Source organism: Octodon degus, unplaced genomic scaffold (assembly GCF_000260255.1).
Source record: "Octodon degus isolate 3935 unplaced genomic scaffold, OctDeg1.0 scaffold00002, whole genome shotgun sequence".
In the NCBI taxonomy this organism is placed as follows: Eukaryota; Metazoa; Chordata; class Mammalia; order Rodentia; family Octodontidae; genus Octodon; species Octodon degus.
The window spans coordinates 15,675,098-15,697,526 of record NW_004524578.1 but is presented as its reverse complement, the minus strand read 5'-3'; the positions used below and the strand labels follow the sequence as shown (position 1 = coordinate 15,697,526).

At 38.6% G+C, this 22,429-nt stretch overlaps 1 protein-coding gene across 3 annotated transcripts in view; it reads right to left on the bottom strand.

Moving 5' to 3' along the window:
- The window catches only part of Agbl1 (ATP/GTP binding protein like 1), a 958,008-nt gene that overhangs the window by 588,373 nt on the left and 347,206 nt on the right, over positions 1 to 22,429 (bottom strand). For all 3 annotated transcript variants that reach the window (XM_023710175.1, XM_023710176.1, XM_023710177.1), the window contains one exon: positions 12,212 to 12,392. In XM_023710175.1, coding sequence (XP_023565943.1) covers positions 12,212 to 12,392 — 181 coding nt within the window. The remainder of the gene's footprint in view (positions 1 to 12,211; positions 12,393 to 22,429) is intronic.

Genomic DNA, 22,429 nt, shown 5'->3' with positions numbered 1-22,429 from the left:
CTAAGAAATAAAAAATCAGGGCCGGTCAGATAGCTCAGGGGACTAATGAGTCTGCTTAGGCAGAGTGCAGTGGCTGGAGTTTGATCCCAGGCAACACAAGCCATGCCAGCCCAGCCGGACCCCTGGGGCTCACTGAGAAGGTGATTGAGATTGGGTGTAGTGGTGCACACCTGTAATCCCAGCAGTTGGGAGACTGAAAACAGGAGGATCACTACTAGTCCAATCTACATAGTGAGACCCTGCAGACCCTGTACTACATACTCAAATAAATAAATAAAACCTTAAAAAAAGAAAGAAAGAAAGAAAGAAAGAAAGAAAGAAAGAATTAAACTAGCTTGACCTGGCCATGAGAGGATTGCTGATGACCTGGCTGAAATTCAGGAATCAGAACACAATAAAAGGGATTCTAACATTGTACAGTGGCTAGTAGTTTCAGAGCACTATGTTATTTGATAATGATACTAATCAAGTGTAGTGCAGTGGTTAGAATGTATGGCCTTTTCACTTAAGATAAAGAAACAGCAATAGAGAGGTTAAGTAACTTGCCCAAAGCCACACAGATGGAAAGGAGCCAGTTTTGACACCAGCCAGGGTCCTCTAATCACCTGGCCAGATTCTTTTGTACTATATCAATATCATGACCATCCCTGATGAAAAGAAAGCAAGAGCCAGAAAAAAAGAAAGAAAAGTACAAATTGTTCCCCTTGAGAAAGGCAATGAGATCTTATTACAGCTCTGATAACAAAGGGATAGGCTTTCTCTCCTTCAAAGGAGCGAAGCACCCCTGAGATTAAGTGACAATGAAAATGACATCCTCAGTTCTAGCGGGGGTGGTCAGGGTTGTGCTTTCCATTTTCCAGTTACAGAGCTTTATGTATTTTAGAGAGCCGTGTAACATACATCACTAAGTACATGGTAGATGTGATGAGAACTGAGAAATAACAAATCTGTATTGTACCCAGGAGTTTGCTTTATAAAGACTTCTAAGTGTGTGTTAAAAGAAAGTGTTAGGAATGGGAATACTATGAAGAGAGATGTATAAGAAAAAAACTGTGAAGATGAATAAATTTGCATGTTCTTTCCTCCATCCCAGCATCTCTGCCCCCATTTCTTCCTTTTCAAGCAGGGTTGGAGAAGGAGAGGAAAGAAAAGGAGGAGAATTGGAATGCAGTCAGACACTAGAAGTTGCCCAGCCAAGGAAGGAGCAAAGCATTTAACAAAACCAGCGCGTTGCTCCAAAAGCCTCGGCCCCAACTTGATCAATGATTCTGCAACACTGAATCATTTTTAATTTAATGCTTCTGGGAAGCGAGGGGGGAACCCATCAACCACAGGCACAGTTGGCAAGAGCTGGGCATTAGCACTTGGCAGCATTTATTATTGCTGTTTATGATGGCATAAATTAGGTTTATGCTCATATAATTAATAACCCTAAATTTGGGAATAATAAATAGTAATATTTATTAGGAACCGCAATATCTGAGGAAGGCAAATGGAGTCCTCAGGCTCCAGATTCAGCTCTGCAGGAGGGCAGTTGTGGGAATGGGGTGCAGGAGGGAAGCCTGGGGAATGCACCCCCAGAACCCAGCCCCAGCTTCACGCATCATGTAGCACTATGCTAATGACTTAGCAGCGGGGCCTTGAGAGTTCGCAGAGCAAAAAAATTCCATTTGGATCTCCACGAACAAGTTCATCAGCAAAATTGAGTGAGTTGTGTTTCCTTCCAGAGCCAGAGGTCCCTCCACTGTCTTACCCACACTTTCCCATCCTTGCCATACAGAGATCTTGGCAGCGTATCAAACACCGCATTCTCTCTTTCTCATTCCACCTGTCAGAAGAGGTTGCACGCATATCCTGGACATTCCCTTGGCACCATCACTTGAGAATGACTGACACATCTTGCACAGAAAGAATGAAAAATAGAAAACAGTTCCGTCTGCATCTTTTTCCTTTAATTTAAATACATCTCAGTCTTTCATTTTATAAAGTTGTAAACAAAAAAAAAAAAAATATGAGATTGAAAGGTCCCTGTAAATGGTCACTTTTTTGCCTAGGAAAATATCTTAGAATTCAAAGCCCACTGCTATTTTCATCCCCATTTATTTTCCATTGAAGGCGAGAATTAGACAGAGAAAATTATAGTTCCTTCAGCAGGATCAGAATAATAATCTTTTCCATTTTTTAAATACAAAGAAAGTGAAGTAAAGTGAAAGAGATTGCATAATCTTTGCCCACATCCCTCCAGAGTCCATTAACCGAGATACACAAACAGATTAGCATCAGAATCCAGAATGACATTTTTATCCAAACATTCAACTTTTTGCTCCATGTCCAAAATATTTTTTTTCCTGAAAACAAATAGAGCAAAAAAATTTCCATCTACTGTTAATTCTTCTCAGTTCCAAACAGTACAAAGCAACAAAAGCAATCTAAATAAAAAGTACATGATTGTATATTTCAGTACTTCCTCCTCTAGGAAGGTCAGTTGAGTCTAGCAGGGAAGGAGCACTTAGCTGGGACAGGATCAGCTTTCAGAGCTGAGACGGCAATGCTTGTGTAGCAGAGGTTTCTCAGAGGGAGCCCCCAGTGAGAGCTTTAAATTGTCCTGGGCTCTTCTACAAGAAGACATTTGGAGTCGACCCTTGAGAAGGGAGGACAATTCTCATGTCATTCCCAACATCACCAGCATCATATCTACACAAAACATGTACTCAATCTCTCATCCCTCTAGAGACCATAGAGCTTGTAAAACATTCTCCTGCAGGCTCTTCAGCTGGTATTTAAGCCTTCAGAGAAGAAGACACAATGTCTTGCTGAGTTACAGAAAAAGAAGAGCAATAGATGGGAAGATAGAGACCTACAGATAGAAGGGACAGCCACAGAAAGTCACTTTCTATGACGTTCACCATCCGAAAGCCTGTCTGCTCTACGTCTTCTTGCCCCTACTCTCACTCCTGAAGATAACACTTGTTTTCTGCTCTTGGGTATTCATTATGGGGGAACACTGCAGAATTCACACCCACAGGCATGGCATACAGGGAAGTAGGCAGGCACACAGAAGGCAAACATGGACCAGAAAATTAATGGAATCACACCTCCCAGGAGCCTTCCTTGAATGAAAGGATCTATAGAACTCAAGCTTACTAAGCCTGTTGGTGACTAACCAGGCACAAAAGCAGGCTCTCTGATGCATCAGCAGTAGTTCTTTCAAGAATGTGAATGATAACTGAAGAGGAGAAGAAGAAATAGAGCATGTTAAGTAATCACTATACACACAGATTCAATAAAGATTGCACCTCTAATGGCTAGGACACAAATTTTCTCCTCAGGTGGAACATATGGTAAAACATTACTGATGCTATAACTAGAAATTTTTTCATGCTAATATTTTTAATTGGGCTGGCCAGATAGCTCAGCAGATTAAAGTGTCTGCTTAGACATACACAGGGGCCACGTGTTCCCTGTGTGCCATGCTGGCCCCACCCCCAGGGCGTGCTGAGGCGGCAATTGAGACTGGGTGTTGGGGCACAGCCTATAATCCCAGCTTTTGCGAGGCTGAAAAAAGAAGGATCATTACAAGTCCAAACTGTGTAATGAGACCCTGTAGACCTTGTATTAAATACATAAAAAAATAAAATATTTATAATCATGAATGAATGAGTCAATGGATCAAATGAATGAATGGATGAATATACTGTATGTTCATTTCTAACAGAAGTTCTTATAAAGCCCTTTAGAGTTCTTCCTCTGACCTGCAAGGTCCTTGACTAAGAACCATTTTTAAGAGATTTCAAAAAAGATCGGGTGTACCCAGAGTTAGACTTAAGAAACTGATATTAGGTACGTCCCGATTCCCATGTCCTATGCTAAAAACTTCCAAAGATGTTCCCAAGAAGAGGCATAGTGAGTCTGATTCCTGACGCCAAAACTTGTAAGTCATGTGACAGGCCTTCAATGTGTCACTCAATTTCCTTTTGTTTCAGTTTTGCCTTGTTTCTTACTGCAAAACAGAAGTGAAATATGTACCTTTGCACATAGGTGTAGCAATCAGAAGTTATAAAAAGTGAAATCATGATTATTCAATCAGACTAATAAAAAATAGAATGGATGGTAATGTGTAGTGTCAACAAGGGCATAGGGAGACAGCACTGTCACCCATCATTGAAGGAAGATAAATCCATAAATTTTCCAAAGAGGAAAGTCAGATAATAATATACATCAAGCACAATATATGATGTCTTTAATTCATTGGGGGAATATAACCAGAAGAGAGGTGGATCAAATGGAATTTATACTTTTAGATTTAGAGGAAATCTCTGTAGTAATTTCCATGGAGGTCGTATTAGTTTACATTCACAGCAGTGATGTAGAAGGGTTCCTTGATCCCCAAAACCTCCCCAGCATTTTTTTAGGTACATGCATACTTGTGTCTATAACTGTGCAACTCACATCAGCTAGATCTTGGCAGCAGCCTATGGGTCCATCTGCAGATGCGCAGATAAATAAAATGCAGTATAGATATACAACAGAATATTATTCAGCCATAAGGAAGGAAAAATTTGAGGCATTTGTAGGAAGACAGATATACCTTGGACCATAATGCTACATGATATAAATTAGACACAGAGGTTAATTATCACATACTTTCTCTTATATGAAGAACCCAAACTACAAAAAACTTAAAAAGCAAAACATAGTGTAGATGACAGGAAATAGGGAGGTATATTTTGTGAAGATGGGAAGGAGATGTGTAGATGAAAGAATATGGAAGAGTAGGGTATGAAAAGTGAAAATGATTAAGATGTGATACGTATGTACACCGATTCTCCAAGAGGGATATCATTATTATGTATCACAACCAAATACTAAGAAAAATAATTCCCTGTCCAAAGAATATAGACACCAAAAATAATAAATGCTATATCTACACAATACATTTGATTGAACTGACTGCACTTGGAGATTTATCTTAAGGGAAGGACCAGAGAAATTCACTAAGAATATAATAAGAATGTTCATCTGCTTATTTTTTGTAATGAAAAACTGTTTAATAACTATGACCCAGCAGTACTACAAGATTTCAATAATAAAGATACATGATGTCATTTGCATTCTTCACCATAGGGAGATGTTTGGTATGTTAAAAATTACACCAAAACTATATTGTCTTTTAAAAATTTCTGATATGGATATACAGTTATATCCAAAGACAGCTGATAGACCTAAAGCTGTCAATTTACAGATGAATGTTTAAGAAGTCATCTCTAAATTGATAACAATGTTTTGTTCTGCAACTCAAGAAGATGTCCAGGTTAGCAAAATTCTTGAAGTGTTATGTAATGACAATAGATTGTAATATGAATGATGCCTCTAAGAATTATGTAACACAGTAGTCCTAAATTTGAGTGCTTTCAAATTTCTACTTTAAGCTTTTTCTAAAAGTATACATGCTGAATCTTCTAACTTATGGATATAGCATTTTTCTATTGGAAAAAATAAAACTATTTTTTAAAGAAACAAATTACCATATTATTACATATTAGACATTCAGTAAAGAGACACCTTGTGCTTATTTTCACCTATTGTCAGAGTCAGCAAATCACAGTACCTAGAATCCCTTTCCAGTTGGCTTTCCAGTAAGTTCTGCCAAGAAGAGGCATAAGGGAAAGATAGACAGGTGGGATAAGGGAGAAAAGGCAACCCTCTATGAATTGTTTCCATTTACAGTTAATGGCTGGAACAGCTTGCAGGAGAGAGCAGCAGATTCTCTTGCCATTTGAATATAGACCACTACAGACTCCTTTATGTGGCACACAGCACACCCCTCATCCACCAAAGCCCATGATAGGCCAGTTCCCTTCTCAGAATTCCAAACACCCACCTTGTAGAGTCCTTCCTGACCCTCGTCTCTGGGAGCTCCACCTCTAAGGAGGCAGGAAGCTGCTTCTTCAGTTCTTAATTTCTTGAGCATGTTTTTTCTCAACTATCAGACTTCTCCCATCAGTGGGAGTCAGTTCCTGTGTTTAGAGTTCATCTTTTGAAACATCCGGCATCCTGGATATATCATTTGTATCATTAGAAACTGAGAAAAAAAATTAACCATTTTAATGCCTCCATTTTTATTGAGCTCAACTCTTAGGACGTGTTAGACAACACACTCACTGTTCCCTTATGAATTGCACTTAGTATGACTTCTCCCCTTCCCCAGCATTGCTACTTTTTTTAAATCTTAATAGCAGAGCTCAAACAAGACTAGAAGGTTTATTAACACTTAACAGCAAATGATATAATAGAAGACAACTTCTCTAAGAAAATTCAAGCCTGATGATCTGTACATCCGCGCTCCTTCTCAAGTGCCCAGTTAATGTACCGTCTCTCCTGGTCTCTCCCCTAGCACCAACCATCTTCCCTCTGTAGCTCATGCAGAGCCTGTCCTTACACCAGTCTTACTAACTTAAAACGCAGGAGAATCCTCTCTTTCCCTGAAGAGCCCATTTTTAAGCATATTTTCTTGTCACCTGATTTTCCCTGTTGAAGATGCTTGACAAGAGGAATAACCAACCTAATGGATAACTAGATACCCTTCCCTCTCCACAGGGGTCTTTATGGCCACCAGGATCACATCATAGCACAAACTCCAAAAAGGCTCAGTGCCATGATCCAGTGTGAATTTCCTGGGTTACTGTCCCTTGTTAGCAAGAAGGAAGCCTAGGCAAAAGCTGGAGTTGAACTGCTCACCAGTCTGCTGTTGTGGCTGTAGAGGCTATCTTCCAGTTCATACTTGTTTGAATTAAACACACACACACACACACACACACACACACACACACGGATCAATTATTCCTCTTCCTACTTAAACGCCACTGATTTGTGAAACCCCAAAATCTGAAACAGCCTACTGCATTCTTAACTGAATATATTAAAAAGTAGAGAAAGGCAGAGACATGACCCAACTCAGAGATAAAGTGAGCCCAGTGGATGACCTCATCCCATTGGGTCCTGTCTGATTCTGAAGAACCCAGTGAAAAGACCACATAATAGCCAATGAAAAGTGTGCTCCATGACAGTAAATATTCAAGGTCAGCTGGATGGTTTGTACAGCCTAAAACTGGCAGGAACGGGGATGGATACGTTCTCTAATGGAAAAAACTGGCAGGACCAGGTAGAGTGTCCAGAACACAGCCAAGCTAGAAATTCAAATCTCATCAAGGGGAACCCAGGACAAACTAATGCATGTATCCTTGTCCAATATTGCAGAAAACTGGGGATGTCTGTGCCCTGGCTCATCCTGAACTCCTCCAATATAAATTAGGGGGTCAAAAAGGCTGATTTCAAAGTCTATCTGCTGATGGGGCCAAATGATATTTGTATCTTTATGTCTGGTGGGAAAAGGCTGGTGAACAACAGTTCTGAAATTCGGCTGGGTACAACTGTCAGCTCAGGCACAAACCAGTGCTGACCCGGGCATAGCCGCATGTGTGTGCATACTCATATCTGCATGTGCTTTTCATAATCGGGACAATTTCTCATGCCAATTCTCCCTTGAACTAGTGATGCTATCTTGAATAATTTATTTTATCTTTTTGTTCTCTATTTCCTTATCCTTTAAAGGACTAGAACTAAATAAGTATAAGACCCTTCCCTCCACTAGAATATTTGAAGACTATTTGGTTCAAATTTCCTTAAATCGCTGCAGCAAAGAAATACAGGAGAGAGACAAGTTCTAATTACAGATCTAGAATAACAGCTATTTAACAGGCCTCCGGTACTAATCAGGTTTCTGTGATCTCAGGCTGCACAAGACCCCACAGCAATGTCCTCTCTGATGGCACAGAACTCTTCTGATTCCTCCTGTGTCCTCCTTTAACTTGGGAGAACTGATCTAGGACATCAGCGAGTGGCCTCTCCCTCCCTGAGCAGCCAAAGATTTTACTAGTGAGCTTTCTTCATCTAAATGGATGTAAAAGCTAAGCAAGGCATCTCAAGGGAGATGCTTCATTCTGATCTATAAATTTCACAGTACAAAAGCTACATTAGTTGGTTATAGTGACAATTAAATAAGACAATATATGCAAACTAACTAGGTTATTCCTCAGTCCATAAAACCTGCTGAATATATTTTTTAAGATAGAGCCTGTAGGCTTTCTTCTTATAGTAATATAAAGACTTCACAACCCACAGTGGAGTAAAAGACTGTTGGCACTAACTTTAAATGGTCCCAGATTGTTAAGCTTTTCTTGTCTTATTTTCTTATCTGATTTTTATAGTTTGATTTGTTCCCTCTAGTGCATCCAGCTATTACTTCTTACCCTCTAGTGCATCCAGCTATTGCTTCTTAATACCTTGACATGTTTATTTATAATAAGGCCTCTGTTTTTTTGCTGTTTTTATCTGTTCATGCTGACCTTAGAAGATGATACTGAAGCTTACAGAGTTGCATGTACTCTAAGAATCTGTATGTTCTGATTCTCCTGTGAATAAAATGTTAGTCTGTGTGTTAACTCTACAAAGATCATTGGCACTACAGCTCAATAATCAAAGAATTTAAAATGGGAATTCTGTTTGGCTTGCTCCTCTCCTTCTCTCTTATACTTGATGTCTACACTTGGAGCTGTGCAGACATCACCAGCCTTCCGCTCCACACACACCTTGGTCCACCCACCAGGATCATGTGTTTTCTAACCAATTTGTTAACTCCTCATTGTTTCTCACCCCACCTTGGGAAGAATTCTAACAGTCAATGAGACACTGCCCTGGTTCTGACTCACTAAGAAATCAGCCCAGTTGCATACAAACTACAGGTCAGCAAGATACAAACTGTTTCTTTTGGAATTTAACACAACCATCCATCTTTGTATGTTGTTTTCCTGTTCAGTTGTATGTTGCTAAGAGATCTAGGGTTTGGCCAGATCCACTATATTTTTGCTAGGAAATCCTGGCTTTGTCTCCCTGACCACTTTTATCAAAATCTCCCAGCTATCCTCAGAGGCTCCGTCACCAACACAAAAGGAAACAACTCTACTTTTACATGTTCCTGCAAACTCCACCGAGGCCTATGACTACTTGTGATAGAAAAATACAGCATAGTCGTCGAAGTGCCAAGTTCAGCTTTAGGTTTTCTAAACGTTACACACGAATGTCTCCTTGCTGATCAGACAATATACAGGGTAGTTCTGTCACTTTCAAGAAAGCTGTTAATAATATTATGTCTAGAGAAAAATCACAGAGATCAAGAATATCAGAAACAATATCCCATAAATAACATGTAGGTGAGGCTCATCAAACTGGGTGAAGATGTCACAGGAGAAAGTTTAGGTCTTTAGGAGAGCAATATTGTTTTACCCTTGGAGCACCCTATGAGAAGACTGACTAAAACAGATGAGGCTCAAAGGGCAATGATTAAAGCATATTAACATGCAAATCCACCTAGAATGGGTGTCCCTAAAATGGAATGCCTATCACAAAAATACCTCAGTGGAAGTTAGATTAAAACATGCTGACTATCTTCCAAGAAAGGTTCAGGAGTTCAGACTTTAAACATGCTTCTTGTGAAAGGTAACAGATCCATGGCCCTCTCCAGGCTCTTTGCCATAATGGTCTATCATCTGCAACTGTTCCTAGCAGTGGAATAAGGTTGCGATTTCCAGGCCCCTTTCAGCCAAAACTATTTTGACTATCCAAGCGATCTACAAAGTGCTTTGAGCTTCATGATGAAAGACGCTATATAAATGAAAAGGGTAATTTGAGTCATAATAAATAATAGTAATGATGATGAATGCCAGTGTCACTGAGGAGAAGCTGGCCTGCCATTTGGGAGCACAAGGCAACCAGCTGTGAGCTGGAAACAATGCGCATCCCAGCCAAGAGGCTCCTCGGTGACTGAGATCACATTAACCTTTAAACCGAAGACCTGGAGCCAGCCCCTGACCTGGAAGTGCGAGCATTTAAAATGGAAGAAACTTTAGTACTTAATCCCTGAGCTTTAATGTTGCCTTGGGCTTAGGAGATCTTTTCCCAGAAAGGTCAACAGGCAGCACATTGTCTTCCTCTTCCAACAGAGGAGAAAACTGAGAAGGTCAGGGGAAGAGTCAGATTTCCCAATCACAGCTACAACCCCAAGTGCAGTGCTCTTTCCACTCCCTGTTATCCTCCCGACAATTCAGTGGAAGGATGGCCCTCAGTCAAGAGCCAACTTGGATGCGAAAATGTCAGAATAGGACTGTATCCCTTGAGATGCTTGGCTTGGCTGTTTTCCATCCATCTAGATGAAGAAAGCTCGCTAGTAAAATCTTTGGCTGCTCAGGGAGGGAGAGGCCACTCGTTGATGTCCTAGATCAGTTCTCCCAAGTTAAAGGAGCACACAGGAGGAATCAGAAGAGTTCTGTGCCATCAGAGAGGACATTGCTGTGGGGTCTTGTGCAGCCTGAGATCACAGAAGCCTGTCTAATACTGGAGGCCTGTTTGATGCTCCTCAGCGATCCAGATCTGGCTTCTCCCCATATCACAAGGGACCATGCCCTCTTCCTCATGGCCATGCCTTCAAATTCCATAAAGAATTATAATATATATGGGCTACATTAAAATGTGTGAGAACTGTTAAGGTGAAAGAGCCTGAAGAGCCTAACCTGTTAAGATAAGAGGAGTGGGCTGGGGAGATAGCTCAGTGGTCTAAGTGCTGGCTTGACAAGTGCAAGGGCCGGAGTTTGATTTGAAGGACCACATGCTGTACCAGCTCCAGGAAAACCAAGCATGAAACTGGGCATGGTGGTGCATCCCAGAACTGGGGAGACTGAGACAAGAAGATCACTATGAGTCTGAACCGCCTAACAAGATCCTGTAACAAATAAATAAATATTTTTTTAAGATAAGAAGTGCCTTACCTATCTTTTGCTCTTCTTTTTTTTTTTTTTTTTCCTTACCTATCTTTTGCTCTTCTTTTTTTTTTTTGCATCATATAATTTTATTTTTATAGTCTGCAGCTTTGTATTTGGCATGATTTATCGAATTACACTATATAGAAAGTATGGTGTTCCTCTTTTTACATTTTATCATCTTTATGTTTTTAACCTCATTTAACTGATCTAATTTTACTTTGTGCTTATCCTTCAAAACTAATCTATTCAGAGTTGTTAAACACTTGAATTTTATCAAGTCAAGAAATCAACTATTTCATCTTTCTTAAATCATTCCCACTTATGTCCTCTTATCTCTTTGAAGTTTTGAGTTTCTTTCTAGTATTTCTTAATAATTCTCCTTTCATCTCTTCCATTTCATTATTTTAGTGGTGTTCTCTTTTCTCACCCTTTTAAACTTGTGTTTGTGTTTATTTACTATTGATGTTTTAAATTATAGAGTTTGTAATTTGTCACTTTTGAAATTAGCTTTTTAACTCAACATATTTTGTGCCTCCTACATTGTGCTTTTCCATGAGCTACAACATCCACTTTCACAGTATAAAGAACCATCTATTGCCACAAAAAAAGGCATTACTCCAGCTGCAGGTCTGAGACAGTATTGATGAACATTAACCTAGCCACCCCCACTCGCTGCCATCTCACCTTGTGGCCCTCCTTTGAGCCTTACAAACCAAGCTCTAAGAATGCAGACCTTTTCCAACAGACATCATGTTACAAAGCAATTGTCTCTCCCATCACACATTCCCAAGACATGCAGAGGCTGAATAAGGAGAAGAAAGGCTCCACTCTTTTCTTTAACCAGTGTTCTATTTAGTTAGAGTGGCACCCTCATTTCAGGCATTTCCAGAATGCAGTAAAATACAATTAAAAATAAGGATTTCTCTGCAATACACATTAAAAGGTAAACATGAAAATATTTTGAGGGGAAAAAAATGACAGATTAGGTCCTAAATTTGCCACTAACTCACCATGTGATTTGGGCAGTCATTTGATTACCCTGGACACCAGTTCTCCTCTTCTGGAAAAAAAGTGTTGAACTAGATCATCTCTTCTGGCACTCATTGCCAGGACAGACGTTTCTTTCTATTTAAACAAACCATTAAACTGACACAAATATGTATGGAGAATACATTTCCACTTCTACTAAATATACAAAAATATTTGTACCAAATATCAAAGAAAAAAATAGTCTTGCAGATACCAAAGCCTCTCCATTCACACATTGTGACTGAAAGAACAATACATTACTACAGTAATGTAAATGCTGGTCTTGTCTAGACCACTATATGACATACTTGCCATTGATGACTCCATCTGGATTTAGCATAGGGATGATCTTGAAAATGAAGTTCTCCCTCAAGAGCCTTGCCACAGGGTCATTGCTGATGAGGAACTCCAAGGTACCCTTCATCACCCAACTGGCATTGCTCTCTCCAGGGTGAGCTCGGGCAGTGATCACCTGATATGGACGGTGTCCTGCAGAAAGGAGACAAAGCAGACATTTCCATCCAGAATTGTACCTGAAGGGCATGAAGTTCTAAATAGGTTGATCGTTTCTAATACATATCTGATCCACATTTATCTATTTTCCATTTGCCTTCAAAATCTGCAAGACTCAAGAGAGTATTAAATTAAACCTTAAGGCATCTATCAAAAGTTTAAGTAATAAGTGTCATGAAAAGAAAGGCAAGGAGCAGATTTTAAAACAATTAGCTTTCTAGAATCCATGAGTACAATGTTGGATGTCACAGATCTGAGATTGAGCATTACCTTCCTCCATTATTAGATGGGAGATTTTAGGCAAATGACTTAATTTCCTTGAGGCTATTTCTACTTCTGTAAAATGGGGACAATAACGATAACCTCCAGTGATTGGTAGAAAAACACAAGGCTACTGTAGGGCACTCAGGTCAACAATTTCTGACATTGCCAGTGAAGCAGAAGACCCAATACTATTATGGACTACTGTACTCTTTTAGAATATTTTGCTGAGTTAACACACCTATAATATTCAAATAACAGAACTTAACAAAAAAAAAGGGAACAAGATGAATGTCCATTTTGTATCTGTGTATTCAAAGTGGTTAGGATAGATATATAGTTGCATTCTCTTAATGAATAGAGAGATTGTTCTAATAGTGTTTGTAAATAGGATATCATGTCCACATCTTGTACAGCAATTAGTCACTAGGAAGAGTATATGAAATGTGTTAATTATTGAAACTGTCCTACCAATTTGCTTTGAAACTGTCCCATTGCTATTTGTTTCTCAATAAAATTATGGAAAAAAAGAAAGAAAAAGAAAAACACAAGGCTGTAGCTATAAAGTGTTCATTCTTTTTTTTGCCATTAAGTATATCTTAGCTCTCTCATCTTAAGTTATAGTCTGTGGGAAAGATGGTCCCTCTCATTCTCTAGGCAAGTATAGAGGTGATGTGTTAAGGGCTTTATGATGATAAGACACAGAATCCACTGCTCACCAGATACTTGACAGATGAGTGAAATACAATACCTGAAGACTCTACCTAGGATCACAATACTTCCTTCACTTGGTGAAGGGAGCCATCACAGGGAAAGTACTGACCTGAATAGAACATAGGGAGTAACAATGAGAACGATGATAACCGAAGGATGCACTCATCTTCCTGCCTTGGTTGGTATAACGCACCTGGAGCACCATAGCACAGAGATGCACTGTGAGAACATGTCTGGGCTCAGGTAGAAAGAGCATTTTGACTGAGTAATGATGTCTGTCTCTCACACACTCGGGAAAGAAGCAGAGAGAAGGGCAGCATCATAACAGGAATGCACTGTATCTACTGTAACCGTTGTCCAATTTTTTGTTTGCAACTGACTCTTTTTCTTCTGTATCTTCATTTAGTTTTTCATTGCTCCTCCCTAATGAGCAAATATGTGTCAAGAAAAAATATTGCATTCACTAAAAAAACAGAAAAGTCAGTTAAGTAATCATTTTTCCAAATAATTCAATTTTCTTAGTTAAATTTGTCTTTTTTTTAGCTCTGAAAGAAATAAATTTGTGAGGACACAAACTGTCTACCAAATTGTGTACAAAGAAAAACAGAGTAACTCTGGATAAGGGAGCAAAGAGAGAGAGAAAAGTAGACAAAGCTAATAAACATTAAATTTCTGAATTTAATTTGATTTTGCCAATAATTGATTATCAGCAGGATCAAAAGAAAATTTCTGTTTTTCCCACATTTCTGCTGCCAGCCATTAATGCACTGATGTCTAGATTTAAGGCAAATGCATTGTTCTGGGTATGGTGAGAATAGCATGTTTCAACTCCTTGTAGGTCATCTGTACACCAGAGATAATATTCAGTTGTGTTTTGCTTAAGCAGGTGTCTTGAACATATTCCAGGAATATCAGGAGGCACTGGATAGAAAACGTTGAATAAATTATAGTCCTTGTTCTCTAAGAGGACATAGCATTTGTCAGAAATGACACAGACACAAGCAAATAAGGACAGTGAGCTAAGGGAGGTGCACACACAGCACCCAAAATAGACCTGACAGTGAAAGATAAGGATATTTCCACAGCCGCGATGGTATTCTGGGCCTTGCACAGCACGTATCATCTTACCAGATAGAGAAGGTGAGATGGACAACAGAAGCAGAGAGAAAGACAGATGCAAAAAGTACAGCTCAAAGAGAATCAGTACACTCAAAGAAGAGAAGTTATGTGTGATGGAAGCAAAGTTTGAGATGGCAAAACAGGAATTTACAAAAGTAGGCAGGTGTCAAACAGGTAAGAGCCCTCTCCTTATATATTTTGTTTAGGGATTTAGATAATTCCTAAAGTTCAGATGTCCTCAACAATGGAGTAGGCATCTCACTAGTATCCTGTTATCAGTAGGGGAATCAATTTCAGAGTCATCAACGACCAATGCAAATGTAAATGTTGGCTTCCATTATACAGAGCACAAACTGCTATCTGTCCGTCCATCACTCTTTCTCCCCTTCAAACTATCAGATCTTTGAATTGGATAAGGGATTCGTTCAGATTAAAATACTCAGCCTCACTGAACCTTGTACAAATAGACATGGCCATGCAAAACAGCTGGGGCCGAAGAGGAGTAAATGGTAAACAAGATGAATCTCTCTGTAAAGTTTATTAGAAGGGATGGCTTCGACTTACAAATACCTACTTGGTTTTAATGTTTGTCCTTTTCCTTTATTTCTTTTTCCTGTCTTGCTCAGAGATGCGATATTTTTTGATAAGGGAGTCACTTTAGGAATAGAAATCTTACTAAGTGTGCTAAGCATGGTGACCATAAAGGGAGAAAGAGACAGGATTCTTGACAAGTTTCTTAAGCAATTACACACACATTTACTGGATGCTTAAATATGATAACTTGGTATATCACTATGCCACTGTAGTCATGTTTCTGCTACATGTTATAAAACTATAACACATGGGGTAAAGGTCAGGTTTCAAATCATCTCTATTATAACATTGTCACATGACAGGTGACTGGATGCACTTTTTGGATTTGTGAGGAAAGCATGAAACAGTGAGTTGAAAGGGGATGATATTTGCCCTGATGTTCCAAAAAGAACAGTGGAAGACCCCTGTTTTAAGAAAAGGTGAGTTGATGAAGGTTTTCATCAGGAAAAGATAAAGAATTGTAGGGAAACAATTCTAACATTATTATAGATAATACATTGTCCTAATCAGAGACAGTTTGGCACAATGATTCAAGAATAACTTTTATGGTGACATTTTCAAGGTTCAAACTCCAGGCCTACTATTTTCTACCACAGATGAATTATGTAAGTTTCTAAAGACATTAAGCATTGAATTCTTAATACATCCAAGTTGATGTGATGGAATATCACAGACTAGGTGGCTTAAAACCAACAGGAAGTTGTTGTTTATAGTTCCAGAGACTAGGGAGTCCATGATCAAGATGCTGACAGCTTTGGGGTCTGGTGACAGCCTTCTTTCTAATTCCTAGTGGTCTGTGTCCTCACATGGTACCAAGGAGCTTCAGGGTCTCTTATACAGGCATTAGGATCACTCATAAGGACTCTATCTTGATGACCTAGTTACTTTTGAAAAACTCCACCTCCTAACATCCTCCAGTTAGAGTTTAAATTTCAACATAGAATTTTAAGGGAATATAAATATTCACCCCATAAAACATTAGGCATTATTTATGCAAAAGCAATGGTTTTCTAACTGAAATCTTTTGAGTACGCCTATTGGAGTGAGGCAGATATACAGTTAGCTAGCTGAGCAGAAGTGAAATCCCTAGAGATCAACATTCCCATTGTATCATTTGGTCAGTCACTTGCACTCCTTCCAAAGCAAGCTGTTTCAGCATCCAATAAAAGCTTGTTGAGGAATAAAGAGGCTTGATGAATTTGCACCCAATCAGTGGCCCATTTTCCGTTCTATAATTCTGTATCACTCTCTTTGTGCTTTTTGAACTGTGTACATTTGCTCCATATTGGACAACAATTGTAAGTGCTTCTGGCCCAGTAAGAAGAAATAAAAAATAGCTCACGCTCTTGTAAATTTTTGACACCCAGTGCACACTGTTATTGTCTGGGCCACTTGGCTTCTATTGCCGTACATACCCACGACAATGCAGTGCATTAGTCAACAGGCCAAATGCAAGCTGTTACAGAGACATCAGCAATGTGTTTCTTTCCTTGGGAGAGTCAGCTTGGTATTATGCTGTATTGTATCACACTCCAAGGCCAGCATGAAGTTTTAGCATCGTGAAGAAACCAGTGGGAAAAAACGGTGGGTTCTAATGAAGACATAAGCAGCATTTCAGCCCTTTCTAGTTGGTTTTCTTCTTTTCCTCTGTGCCTTGAGACAATTTTGTGGTCATATCGGTGAATTAAACTTATGGGAACATTCAGTTGCAGCAGCAAATAGCACTCCAGAGAACTTATAATAGACAACAGCTGAATGTAGTGTGCAATGCCGATACCATGTGGTTTTTCTTTTTGTAATTGACAATTTCACTCTCAGTAACATATCTCTGTCTAGGGTTGAGCAAATACTGTCAGGTACCCACATGTAGATTATTTTTCTTCAGCTTAAAAAAAGCCTATTCCAGAGACCACCACAAAATGTGAGTGCAGATCTAACCATATTCTAAATAGTGAAATAATGTTGAATATATGTGAGTGGTAATGACATCTATAAAGAGAAATGAGAAACAAGCAGGAAATTCAATAATGCCTACGAGATACCAAGCTATGGGCCAGTGAAAATTTGAGCAAAAACTGAAGACATGTGTGATGATACGCATGTGTACCCCTTATATCAACATCTATTCATTTATTCCTCCTTTCTTTCAACAATGTAGATGGAACTCCTGCTGAAACTCTGCAGGATAGTGAAGATTCCAAAATAAATAATGATTTCCTCCCTTCAGGTACTAATAATTGTCTGCTGACAAAGACAGGCACATGAATAATTACCATCCAATGTGAGCAGAGACATTTGTCAAGACATTTTCAAATCACAGTGGAGTACTCATTATGAAATTATTGATAATAATGCACACAACTGGAAATGACTTCAATGTGCATCCATAGAAAACTTGCTGAGAAAGTGACACATTAAACAGAATACTATTCAGCTGTTTAAGATAACACAGCTCTTTCTGCTGACACGAGAAGATACATCTCTGACAAAATGGTCAGCACTCAATGCTCTACACTCAAAGGCAGAGCCTTTGAAAGATGACTGAATTATGAGGTCGTGGTAGCTTAGCGTGATGTCAGGAGGTGGGCTCTGGTGAGGAGGGGGAGGTTCACCCGGGGGATGAGGGTAGGGTGTATCCCCCTTCTTGGTTTCTTCCTTCACCCTCTGTTTCCTGCTCACCATGATACGAGTGGGATTCCTCCCTAGCAGGCTCTTCCCACTTGCAACTTCTGCACTGGTACCAGCCAACTATAGACTGAAATTTCTAGAAAACTTGACCTAAAATATACCTCTCCCTTAATTTGTTGTTTCAGGTACTGAGTCACAGTGAGCAGGAAGAGGTTAAAACAAAGCAGGCCGTGATTCCAAGGGTGTCCTACTAACCTGTTTTGAAACTGTTTCATTGCTATTGCTTTCTCATTCAAAATTAATGAAAAATTTAAAAAGACTAATACTCCTTTGTGTGTAAATACTGCATTTATCCATTCATCGATGGGCACATAAGCAACTTACAAGATTTAGATATTATCAATTGTGCTACTATACAGCAATGTTGGGCATCTTTCTAAGAGTTAGAGACATCATATTACAGCGGTATATGCATCCTTACATAACTAGCATAAAGCCCAGGACACCTGGAAAAGCATGTATGTAAACAACATGACTGAAGAGGTGTAGAATGAGAAAGAAAAGCCAGAAATAAAATGAGAAACAAGCCAGGGAGATAGCTCAGTGGTATAAGCACCTGCCTGGCAAGTGCAAGGTCCTGAATTTGATCCCTGGTAAAAAAAAAAACTAAAAAAAAATAATAAAGAAGGAAATTAAATCTTAATTTAAACTTTTTAAAAATGAGAAATAATGTTCTGGAAGATAGAACAATAAAGCTTCTGAAGTCATAGGCCTAGGCAAAGACTCTCAGTGAAATTAAAATGGTACCAAAAAAAACCCCATCAAGAATCAACAACTGGGATCAAATTCAATGGCTTCTGCACAGTAAAAGTAAATAACCTACAGAATGAAGAGACAGCCTACAAATGGGGGAGAAAAGTCAGTTATTACTCCTACGAAAGTCTAATATCTAGAATATATAAGATTATACAGGGGCCAAGGAGATGGCTTAATGGATTAAGTGCTTCCCTGGCAAGCGCAAAGGCCTGAGTCCAATCCCTGGTTCTGCACAAAAAAAAAAAAAAAAAAAGATTATACTCCCTAAAAAATGAAAGATCCAATGAAAAACTGCATAAACGAGATGAGTACACACTTCTCAGAAGAAGTACACATGGCCAATTAATACATAAAAAGTTGCTCAGCATCACCAGCCATGAGAGAAAAGCCAATTAATACAATGCTGAGGGTCAATATTACCCCAGACAAACAGCCATCATTAAAAAATCAAAGAATAAGAAATATTGGTGAAGCTGAAGGGAAAAGAGAAGCCTTCCATAGTGTCGATGAGAACTAGTTGAAGTGTAACCACTGTGGAAATCACTATGGGGGGTTCTCAAAACACTAAAATTAAAACTTCCACTTGACCCAGCAATGTTGGCCATCTTACTAAGAGTTAGAGATATCATATTATAGCAGTACGTGCATCCTTATATTTATAGTAGCGCAATTGGTAATGTCTAAATCTTGGAAGTCGCTTATATGCCTATCAGTAAATGGATAAATATATTTACACACAAAGGAGTATTATTCTCTTTTTTAATTTTTCATTCATTTTAACGAGAAAGCAATAGAATGAGACAGTTTCAAAACAGGTTAGTAGGACAGTTACAATAATTAATACATTGCATTTTTTTGTCTTCATAGTAGTTATTGAGAGTACAAGATGCAGACATGATATCTTCTCTGAACAAATATTAGTACAAATCTTTCTTCTCATTGAACTAAGAGAAAATAGCTGTTATGGACTATTGGACTATATTGGGTTATTTTTCTGAATTCAAGTACCTATAATATTTGAACTGGCATCAAGTATGAAAAGGTCCTTTATGACTTCTCCAAATGCAGCCTCTCTAGCAGCAATGGAACACCCACCTCTTGCAAAACAAAGCAAAAAGGGTATATAAATGAAGGACCATTTTGTAGTGGAAAAAAGTATGTTTATATACAAAGGAACATTATTCTATCAGAAAGGACAAATTTGGATACTTTATAGGAAAATTAATCTACCTTGAGACCATAATGTTAAGTGAAATAAATCAGATATACAACCCTAAATATTACATAGTCCCTCTTATATAAGAAATACAAAATACACATAAGTAGCAAAACAAGAGATAGATAATAGGAAAGAGAAGAGATAGATCTTTAACAAACAGAAAGGCAACCAAGAATATCCCTGTGGGAGCAAGAAAAGAGAAAAAGGGATGAAAAGAGAATTCACATGGGTTATATACATGTACCAACTCTGCAAAAATATAATCATTTTATGCTACAAATATGTACTAGTAAGATAAAATTTTTAAACAGAATTCTAACTGATCTATATGCTAACTAATCTTTTATATCATCTGTACTGTTTAATTTTAATTGTCCTAATCAGTAGACAGAAGCACTTAATTCTTTTAATTTGTTTTTCCCTAATGACTAATAAGGACAGAGACATTTTAATGTGCTTTTTAATCCACGTATTATGTGCCTTCATAAGCGTTTGTTCATATCTTTTGTCCATGTTTAAATCAGCTTTTTTTCTATTATTAAACTTAAAAGGTTTTTTACATTTTCTAAATAAAATTCTTCAACAGATACATGTTAGCAAATTATTCTCTAATTCTTTAAGCAGGCATTTCATTTGGACTGTGCATTTTGAAGCACAAAAGGGTTTTTTTCTAAAATGTCAAATTTATTCAATATCCTTGCTTTTGTGGATATGGATATTTTCATCCCACTTACAAATATTTGCCTAACTCAATTTGACAAGGGTTTTCTTCTGTAATAGAGTCCTTTAGATCATTTACATTAGGTTTTATGGCTATGATATGATGTAAAAGGATGAAATCTCTATCTCCCCCTCATGGTATCCTTTAGGGTTTTCTAAGGCATCCAGTTTTCTGCAAATAATAAGTTTCATTTTTTGTTTTCTAAAACTTAAGACATTTCTTTCTTTTTCTTGGTTCTCAATGAGAGAGGAGAATTTTACCACTGAGGCAAGTGTGGTTTTGTAAAATATGGCATTAGGGGTCACACTAGGGGTGGGGGGAAGAATGCTGCTGTCCTCTATCGAGCAGAGGCCAAAGAGGCTGCTGAACACCCATAGGCCAAGTCTCTCATGGAATAAACTGTGCATCCCAAAATATGAAAGTGGTGAAAACTCTGACTTATTACACAAACTGGACTCTATTCCAATACTGGGCAAAATTGGTGATGTTGTAGTTCTTTTCTTGTTCCCCTAGCAAAGAATCTTTTACCATTAAGACTTTTGAAAGTACCCTTTATCAAATAAAGGTTCCTTCTATTACTCCTTTCTCAGAGGATTTCTCCCACTTGCTGAGGATCAAAGTCAGAGTTCATGCATGTTCTATCACACAAATGAATCCCCAGCCTCTTCCTAAGAGTGTTCAATATAAATCATATCAGATTGACCACTCTACCTTAGTGGGCCTACCAGGAAGGAGCTGTGGGACAGGCAGCCAGCAGGGCCCAGTGGTTCACTTGGGTGGGGCTCAGCTGGAAGCAGCTGAACACAGCAACCAGACCCAAACCAGGTCAGGTCACCTGAGTATAAATTCAGTAGATCTAGACCAGGTGAGCTGAGACGTACTGCTGGTTCAACCAAGCCCAGACCAAGGCCCAGACCTACGGGAGCATTCTCACAATGGCTCAGAGGCGACAGAAGGTAACTGAGGTGAACTAGTCTTCCTGGAAGACTTCAGGTACATGAAGGGGAGGTGCCCAGACAGAACTCAGGGGAGCTAATTTAAATACAAATTCCTGATTTATGACCAGCTTTGTTATATAGCTATAATGTTTGCTCCTATGGCCTAAAGTACAAGCCCATTAGTTACAAAAGTTTGTAAATTTCTAAATTTCACTAGCTGTTATGAGTATTGCTAATTGTACTACTGTAAATAGGAAACCATATCTGCCTAAACCATACGTTCTCCGTTGAGTAACAATATCGGGAAGTACTTGGGTAAAAACTTCATCAAAGCCCTACACTGAAGAACAGAGGACAATGCTGAATGGAAACCAATATCTCACTCTCAATCAATAGAGAAGGCAAAATCTTGGGACACACACAAAGTAGGAAATCTCTGACAGAGGAGAGACTATTTATAGAGAGGTTCTGACTGCAGTGACACAGCTACCTACTACCAAACTTTCACAAAAAGGTATCACAGAAATCAAAATAAAGAGTTCTCTTTAAAATAGAAATTGGCAAAAAGAAGGAGCAAAAGGCAATTTCATGCCCTAAGTCCACCCAGAAAAAAACCCAGGAGACATCAGCATAGAAGAAATTAGAAGTCACACACCTGAAATATCTGAAATGGCAACTGAAGTAAAGAAACAACTGCAGAAGGGTATAGAGGAAATCAGATGAGAAAAATCTCACAAGATAAAAAAAGAAATGATAACTATAATGAAAGAAAGATTAAGCACTTCTAAAGAAGACATTGATAATAAAAAAAGAGAATTAAAAAGTGATGTAAATCTTGAATGAGCAATATAGGAAAGAAATAGAATGCATGAAGCAGATTCAAAAAGACATACAAGAAATTAAAAACTTCATTAAAAGTTGGCAAAACCATTTGAATGAAAGTGAAGATAGACTTTGACACCTTGAAGACACCATTGCAGCTAGTGAAAAGGTAAGGAAAGAT